We start from the raw sequence: 8129 nt of genomic DNA on the forward strand, positions 1-8129 counted from the left end.
AAAATTTTTTTTTGTCACTTTTTACAACAAGATACTGTACCTCGGCGTTTAGAACGATATTTCCACACAACTAAGACAACTGCAAGAATTAGCAAGACTGTCACAACAACAGCAATGGTGATGTGAGCCGCAGAACTACATGAGGGGTTAAATAAATCACCTGGAATAAGAACACACAGAATATCAACAAGTAGCCTGCAGCAATTTTACACAAAAAATACATAAAACTATAACTAAATACTTTGTGTGTTTGATTTTTTTACCTGGAACATGTATGTGTGTCTCTCTGCTCTGGTTGGTGTTCCTCTGTTGGACTCTGCAGGTGATGTTGTTGCTGTGTCTCTTCTCCACAGTCACTCTGCTGCTGACAGTATAGAGGTCATCAGGACCTCTGAGGGTCTCTGTAGGGCCAGCAGAGAGGAGGTTTCCCTCACCGTCCAACCACAGCAGCTCAGGCTCTGGATACCAGCCTGCAGACTCACACTGTAACACCACTTTACCGCTGTCCTCACTGTTCCTCATTACAGTGATGGTAAGTGATGAAACTACACCTAATTTTGAAAAGGGAAAACACACTGGTCACCATAACTAGTAGCAACACTAAAGGGCCATTAAATTTATTGCAAATGCACTGAATACGTGTACACCAACTGTATTTAAACCATTTAACAGTGACATGAAAAACACTATTCTACTATTCTGTATTTTTTACCCTTGTGATTTTTTACTACTAACAATGTTTTTTTTTTCTAAACTAAATATTGACTGATGATTTCCAACATTAGATCTCATTTTGAGCTTTCTGTGCAAAGACTATATCTCCACTTACCAACAACAAGCTCAACACTGGTTTGTCCACTAAGCGCAGGACTGAAGCATTTGTATGATCCCCTATCTGACAGTTTCACTTTGGAGAGTTTTAGTGAAATGTCCCCCAGCTTCAGGTTGTTAATGGGTAGTGATGTTCTTTCCATGTAGGCTTCATTTTTTTTATTCACGAGCTCCACGCCGTCTCGCCAAACATGCACAAATTTAGGTGTGAGGTCAGATCGTGTCCACTCTACTGTCATATCAGCAGCATTCACAGCAGGATCCAGATGACATGGTAACACAGTGTCATCACCAACTATTGCCACAACTGGCTCAGATGGACCAACCACCCGAGACACACCTAAAGGAAAATTACAAATACGTGTCATTTTTGAGAAAGTTACCAAACATTGTTTTATTAGTTTCTGATTATTTTAAACCGAGGTTCAGAAGCCCAGGTGTTGTACATTTGCTGTTTTAGCCTGTGGCATAAATGAAATGGCTGACATTTAATCAATAACAGAAATATTTGAGTAATTAATAGACTTAGATGTGTTGCATAATTTGTGTAACTCCATAACGACAAGACTTAATTACCTCCACAAAACTGTGCTAAGTGAAAGAAAAAAATAAAGTGATGAAAAAGGAAGACACAGATGGCCCCAAGTGGCATTTTACAGCATCGTCCATCCTTCCGGCAAAACATTGTAGATGTAGACTGAAGTGAAAAATATGGGAAAAGAATCCTAGAAAGCACAGAAAATTGAACATTATTCATACAAATAACCACTATAAACAATTATGATTTAGCTTTTCACATCACAATTGTAGACATATAAAGCATCTTGAGGCAACTGGGGCAACTACAGAAGAACCTTAACTGTTAATCATTGATAAAGGACAATCTGTCCCTTGTTTAATGAGGCTTGTTTGATATGGCATATCAGAGCATTTAGAGTTTACTGGCTCTTTTGCCTTTGTGGGCATCCTACCCTCTTTCCAGCCTAATGTACCACCTCTGTGTAGAGCTATTTCTCCACAGAGAGGAGGCGCCCAGGCAATTCGTACTTAAGGCCAGAGAGTCTTTAGTCTCTGGTGGGCAGTTACAGTTTATATTATCACATTTTTGTTAGACAAATAAAAGGACACAAAATATCTGTTTTAGCCCTTATGTCCTCCTCAAATTTTGCACCGTTGCAACACCTTTGTAGACAAAAATGTACACTGACAATATCTGCCATAAAATCCTAATACAGCAATATTTTTTCTGTCCTTTTCCCCAAAAATAACCAACTTGAGCGCTTTTCAAAATGATCAAACATTAAATAATTTTCAAGGTTTGAACGCTTTAAATGCCAGTTTAAACATTTGAATCATTACTTATCTGTGGAAAAACTGACAAAACCTATGTTTGTTTCCATATATGTGTCTGTGTTTTTGAGGATTTTATGGCAGATGTTGTAACAGTGAGGTTGTCATGTAAATGTACTGTGCAAGGCAGGATGACGACCCAAAAACAGGACTCAATACTCATAAGAACAACATGACGAAGGAGCTTAATTTCATTGTAAAAACTACAACACTACCTTATTTTCTGCACCCTAAGACACACTTAAAATCCTTGAATTTTCACAAAAATCGACAGTGCACCTGATAATCCAGTGCACCTTACATGTATTCTGGTTGTGCTTACTGACCTTGAACCAAACTTATGCGGTACACGGCACTCAAAGACCTGTCAGAAAATGTTTTAGTACGACTTTGGAAGCCGCACCACTTGATGGATTGTCGGAGCATTACGGCTACCGTAGGCAGGAGCCTTTCGGAGTAATCTGGGTCCAAACTCCATCTTTTCCAGGTCCCAAAGTCAAACGAGTTGAAAACTGTCTAAACTATTTCCTCTCTAATAAAATGATCAGCGCTGCTGCTTTACTGGGTGTAACAATTACGTTTAACATCTAGGCATCCATGAAAACGGAATTTATTAAATTTACTGTAGTTAGAAGCTAGCAGGAAGTTAGCTCACTAGTTTCCATCTAAACATGATATACCATGTTCTGACTAAGAGATTTCTTAAAAATTCAAACGTACAGCTCTGTTTTCACTTTAACATAAATTTGACATAAATGAAGACAGAAAACTAAACATCAGTGACGTTTGTAGGGTTACTGAAGTTGGACTACCTGGTATATAATGATGTGCTCCGTGATCGCTAGTGACAGCTATGTTAGCATAACATAAACACAGTGAAGCTGGGGGATGAACGCTAACTTTTTTGACTTATCTGACTTATTTGTTTTGCTTAACCCTTTAAGACCTACCATAGAACCAAGTCCGCCAGAGCTTATATTATATTTTTACATGCTGTGGAGCCATTTTTGGGAGCATTTCAAGTTTCTATACATCAATACAACCATTACAGCCTAAGTTTTAAAAATATGTAAGCATTAAGTTTATAGTAACTACATAAATTGCAAAAAAGTGCAATAAACTACAAAAAGATTGAAAATCGTTTTTGTTTTTTTAACATATATTTCTAGTTAGAGAAATTTAAGAGGCTTATCCCTCAAAACTGTAAATACAAAAAAGTTGCACAAAATAGTTTCCCACCACAGGAAATTTATTTTGAGTGTCTTCATAGTTTTATTTTTGAAATACACCAATTTTTATATACTGCAGGAAAAACGAAAATAAATATTATAGTGCAAATTTGCAAAAAAGCAGCATATGCATCAAAATAAACTATTTCCAGCAGTGCAATGTGAGTCCTAAGCATCCCAGAAACAACACAGAAAGTCATAAAGTCAAAGATAACTTTTAAAAACACAAGCATAAGCTCATGAGGCCATGATGGTAAAAAACTACATTTCCACGAAAATGACGTCACTTCCGGTTTTTGGTAGGTCATGGCGGACATGCAAAAGTTCCCGCTGATGGACCTAGGAAGTGTTATGAACAGCTGATCGGATCGGCAAAGCCTGTTTCTGGAATATTATGCTTTTGTTCCTGCAAGCACTTTTTATGCAGTTTTTGCAAAGCTATATGTGGAAGGAAACCATGACCTAGGACAAGCTGATGGCATGAGATGTAAGTACAACTCCTCCGGTTTCATATGCAAAAAAAAAATTTGCGCCAGCTTACGTGGTTGCAGTGCTACAGGGATTTAAAAATAGTTAAGCAAAACAGAGCGTGCCCGCTCTGACCGGTTTTAAAGGGTTAATGTGCCTTATAATCTGGTGTGCCTTATGTATGAAATCAGACCCGTTCATCGGCAGCGTGCTTAATAATCCGGTGCTCTTTATCGTCCTAAAATACGGTAAATAGGAGACACGAAACCAAAACTGCAAACTAGAAACAAGGAACTAAAACTAGAAAACAGGGAAATTGGTTAACTAGAACTAGACAAACCAGGAGGAAATTCACAGCTTCAAGGAACACAGAGAAACAACACAGCAACATGGGACAACGCAACAATGTGCAGAGGAAATAACAGAGTCTAAATACACAAATAATAACAATGGAATGAGACACAGGACGAAAACACAGCTGGAACAAATCTGACAAGGATTGAGACAAGGAGGAAGCAAACTGGAAACACTGAACACAGGACTTGGAACTGTCAAAATAAAACAGGAAACAGACAGAGACTCAAGACATGCAAGATTAACAGTAACTGGGAGACATGTACGAGAGACATGGAAAAACAAGGAAACTGAACCATGAACAATACTAAATCACAAATAAAGGAGGAGGAGACTGAAGAAGTTGCTTGATTCAGTAAAAGGAGATGTTACAATCCTTACAATCCTTTTACCCAATGCATTCATTGGGTGTTTTGCCATTTACAGTAAACATCATCATCCAAGGAGGCATTGCCAGGGTTGATCAGTGTCACTGATTCATGTTAAACTGTTATTTCTGTGCCAGAAGGGGGGCACCTGATCTGGTATCCCACACCTCCTCGCCGGATCGAACTGTACGCTCTACTTCCCCACTGCCTCCCAGAAAAGGGAAAAAGAGGGGGAGGGGAGAAGAGTAACATATATATTTTTATGTTATTAAATTAATGCACATAAGGTGAACTAGCAAACACCGCATGTAACACATAGTTACATGCGGCTGTCTTCTTGTTTGATGGCAGACACTACCTTCACCCAAAATGACCAAAGAAAAGTGGAAAACAGTTAATAAACATGAGAGATTTTTGGACAAAGTTTGTGTTTTTTCCATTGTTTAAGCACTGCTTCCAGCCAAGAGTGAAACCATATATGCCTTATAGCTGCAGAAAAGGCTAACATTGTTATCTTTTTACAATAAAACAGCTGAACATGAGAGGTTTTTGGACAAAGTGTGTGTTCTCCATTCTTTAAGCACCGGTTCGAGCACTGTTTAAGCACCGGCACCATTTCAAAAGTACCAGTTTGGCACCGGTATCGGATAAAACCTAAACAATCCCCATCCCTAGGTTTCACTACCATCAGGTTAACTGCACAGCCCCCAGGAATCCCTGAGAGAGTTGTATCAGTCAACCAGTAAATTTTCTAGTGTTAGATATTCTACCCTTTTGACGCCCTCTACTGAGGCAGGCACCATGGGTCAATTAATCCTCGGCATGTGTCTCACAGTTAGCTGACTACCTTAGCTGCCCGAGTGATGTCAGCCCTCTTTAGTCATAGCCAGTGACTGGTCCTCTCAGCAGTGTTATTTAATTCTCTTATAGCCTGCCTTTGTGCCTGTCCTCTGATTCCAGTCTCTCTAAGTAGTTTTGCTGTTGTACTGGCAACAAAGCCCCTGCACCCCACTTCCATTGAGCAGACCTTGATCTTCCAACCTCTGTCCTCTGCATTCAGCTACCAAGTATGCATACTGCAGTTTCTTACACTCAAATGCTTCCTAATTGCATCCTCCCATGGTACCATCAGCTCAGTGACGTAAGCAAGTTTTCAGGAGTTAGACCAAAGGACAAGGTCTGGTCGCAGAATAGTTGTTACAATCTCTATGGGAAAAATTAGCTTCTGATCTAAGTCACTCATGAAAGTGGAAGATTGAGGAAACATTTCTCCCACTGTAAACGCTACATCCAGATAAACAGAATTAACCTTTTAGGGACTAAATCCCAGAGGATAATTTAAACCTGAAAATGCATGAACACTGGGTCACAGGCTCAGTGCAATGACAATGGTTAGATTTAAGACCGTTATTCGCAATAGAGGTATTTATAAATAACACAGAAGATCATTTTTTAGCTTTTATAGGCAAGCTCTGTAAATAAATATTTATTTAGGATCTGCTACTACTTTACACTGTATTGAATTCGAGTCTGTTTAACCTCAACACCCTGGTTATTTATTTATTTTTTTGATCACAGTTTTAGACATATCATATTGAGAACTAAAAGAAAATTAATATTCCCATTTAACTTCATGTGACTTCCTGCCTCATTGCAGCTAAAAGAAACCACCCAAACACAGGATATCTGTCACGGACCCGGCTCCGGGGACTTGGGGTCCGTGGACAGTGGGGACTATGACTGTTGTTGTTGTTGTTGTTATTATTATTATTATTATTATTATTATTATTTGGTGTGTTGTCTGCACTGCCCCTTGGCACATCTGTATGTAGGCAGGTATGTGTGTGTGTGTGTATTGCCTTTCTGCTGTGGCCAAGTTACAGGCACCTTCAGCCCTGGGGGCGTGGCCTAACTTGAGGGCTGGCCACACCCGAAGTCCTGGCCGCACACCTGCTCCTCATCTGGGCTCGTCAGAGGAGCTATTTAGATGAGCGATGGAGCTTCCACCGACGCTGGATTATTGCGTTTGACTACACGTCAGTCTTCTAGCAAGTCAAGTCAAGTCAAGTGTGAGTGTATGCCTGCTGGGATAAGTTGTAACGGCTGCCTCTATTGTTTTCCCCTCAGGAGGAGTGTGGGACGAGAAGCAGTGAGCACGGGGAGTGCAGGGACACTGGGGCAGAGAGCACTACACGGGAGTCTGGGAAACTGGGGATTTATTGTTGTTTACTTCACCACCTTGTAAATAAACACTGTTGCACTGAAGAGTCCGGCGTTTGGGTCCTATTTCCCCATCTCCCCACGGTCTGCCAGCCAGACCGTGACAATATCAATGGAAAGCCCAGGATGTTCTCTATTTCGTACATCAGGACTTAGTAGGGTAGCTTAAATAATTTAAAAGGTATAGATCAAGAAATGCCCATTATGGAGGGCATAAATGAATAGACTGGTTGCTGGGAGGATATTGGCATGTCTTTCTGGCTGAACAGAAAATTCTCCTTATCTTAGATTTCCTGGAATCTACCTGCACTGTACTCTCTGAGTGCCTGTGTTTCCCTGCTTCTCATCTTTCGGTTTCTTTATTGTCTTCACTTGTTTATCCTCAGCTGTTATTATTCGAATCCCTTCATTTGATAGCTTTGAAAGTCCTTCAGTTTTCTGTAGACATTCTTCAATCTCGTTTTTTCCTTCTCCAGCTCTTGAGCTGCTGCAGTCAGCTCTGTATTTTATCTCTATTTGGCAAATACATTAAAGAAAAGCACAAAGGCTCAGCCAAGGCTGGAGGTGACCCATCAAACACTCACCAGGAACACAGATCAGCTTAGACTATGACCTTTAATTTTGAAATTAATTGTTAGTGTTTTGTGTTCTTGATTGTTTGTTCTCTTACTCAAAACAAATGAAAAACAAAACGAACAAATAAAAAAATAGACTTACCACAGATAAAGACCCCAGATTCCGACACAGTGATCCAAACTGTCGCTGTCAAAGTGAAGTGACTTACTGGAGACGAGCAGGAACTGAGACAAGAATTAATGAGTCACTGAAAACCAGACAATCCAGTCTGATCACCTTCTAGAATTCCTTGGTCTATTCATCATGTGAACAGTGAGCACTATGAACACAGGGACAGGTTCACTTGTGTAAATCACGTGTAAACCAAAGCACAAAATAGTTTCAGCAGTTTCTTATTACCTTCAACAAGGAGCTCATGTTGTTGGTAGTATTTGCATTTCATTCTGTCTGTAAACACAACCAGTGTTGGGACTAACGCGTTATTAAGTAACACGTTTTAGTAACTACGTTATTATTGTGGTAACAAGCACGGTAACTAGTTATTATGGCAAAATCAGGAATGCGTTAATCGTTACTGGGATTTAGGGTTGTTATTTGTTACTTCGTGTGGTGGCTATCGCGGCGCTTCCACAGATTCAGTAACATTAACAAGTGGTGGAGGCCAGCAGGTGGATGAGAGAAAGGGGATGCAGGAGGAAGAGAGACTGCCGGCCTGAGTGTTAGGTGAACTGAA

The 8129-nt window shown here is 40.0% G+C and overlaps 1 protein-coding gene across 3 annotated transcripts in view; it reads right to left on the reverse strand.

Moving 5' to 3' along the window:
• LOC113017443 (butyrophilin subfamily 2 member A2-like) overlaps positions 1-7736 on the reverse strand; it is a 97033-nt gene extending 89297 nt beyond the window's left edge. For 2 of the 3 annotated variants that reach the window (XM_080293564.1, XM_080293559.1), the window contains exons 1-5: positions 7538-7635; positions 1408-1556; positions 830-1171; positions 264-551; positions 41-160 (exon numbers count right to left, since the gene is read on the reverse strand). In XM_080293564.1, coding sequence (XP_080149690.1) covers positions 41-160; positions 264-551; positions 830-1171; positions 1408-1516 — 859 coding nt within the window. In that variant the 5' untranslated portion in view covers positions 1517-1556; positions 7538-7635. Of the gene's footprint in view, positions 1-40; positions 161-263; positions 552-829; positions 1172-1407; positions 1557-7537 lie in introns of all 3 variants that reach the window. The other variant, XM_080293573.1, reaches the window with a different exon arrangement.
• Positions 7737-8129: the final 393 nt, after the last annotated feature.

This window comes from Astatotilapia calliptera, chromosome 3 (genome assembly GCF_964374335.1).
Source record: "Astatotilapia calliptera chromosome 3, fAstCal68.1, whole genome shotgun sequence".
NCBI classification, from domain to species: domain Eukaryota; kingdom Metazoa; phylum Chordata; class Actinopteri; order Cichliformes; family Cichlidae; genus Astatotilapia; species Astatotilapia calliptera.